This window comes from Fusarium tjaetaba (genome assembly GCF_013396195.1).
Source record: "Fusarium tjaetaba strain NRRL 66243 chromosome Unknown NRRL66243_c0000822, whole genome shotgun sequence".
In the NCBI taxonomy this organism is placed as follows: Eukaryota; Fungi; Ascomycota; class Sordariomycetes; order Hypocreales; family Nectriaceae; genus Fusarium; species Fusarium tjaetaba.
Genome location: NW_023502018.1, coordinates 1 through 746, shown reverse-complemented (window position 1 = coordinate 746; position 746 = coordinate 1). Strand labels below are relative to the sequence as shown.

The window sequence follows — 746 nt, the reverse complement described above, 5'->3', positions numbered from 1 at the left end:
TGCAACATAGACGATCATATCCCCCATAACGCCGCCGCCAAGAGCTATAATGACCGTGTCGCGGGTGCATTGTTGGGAGAGCATCCAATCCTCTATCTCGGCCTTTGTCTCACGGCTTTTGGAAGCCTCTCCTGGTGGGATGGTGTACGTGAGTAGCCGAGTGGCTGTTGCCTGGGAAGCGGCCTCGAAACGAGCTTGAAAGGGAGGGACATATGTGTCAAAAAGATTGGTATCTGTGATGAGGACGTAGGTCGACGTAGGGGTGTTCTCGAGGAGGTCATCAACAACAAAGTTAAGCCAAAGACCGTGATCGACGATGATATTAGGCTCGCCTAGAATTGAGATCCGAGTCGGATCTTGTCTCTCGGCTTGAGCCATGGTCACAGCAGGCCTCAAGATGATCCAAGATTTGCTTTCTTCCTGACCGCGAGAATTCAATTGAGTTGAGGTTGGAAGTCGTTCGTTGACTGTGGATTGGCGGGGCAGGGGATCTAGGTTGTGGTGGCCTGTGAGTAAAATTTGGAGGGGTCTGCCCGATTACGGACCAAGCTCTGACTCTATGACGAGAAGAGACTAGTAAACCGCCGAGAGCTTAATTAAGGAGAGCCAATACCTACCTATACCGGACACAGTGCAATAAGTACCAACCCGGGTAAGGGGGGTCTGGGTCATAATATCTAGAGTCTGTTAATTGGGAATTTGACCTTTATAAGACCTGCTATCTTTATATAGTAAAGCTATTATAC

The 746-nt window shown here is 49.3% G+C and overlaps 1 protein-coding gene across 1 annotated transcript; it reads right to left on the bottom strand.

Moving 5' to 3' along the window:
* FTJAE_14309 (3-phosphoshikimate 1-carboxyvinyltransferase) lies at window positions 1-378 on the bottom strand (the record flags this gene model as incomplete). Its single annotated transcript, XM_037347517.1, has 1 exon — window positions 1-378. A coding segment is annotated over one exon (378 nt), but the record flags the coding sequence as incomplete, so codon positions are not given.
* Between the last annotated feature and the right edge of the window lie 368 nt (window positions 379-746).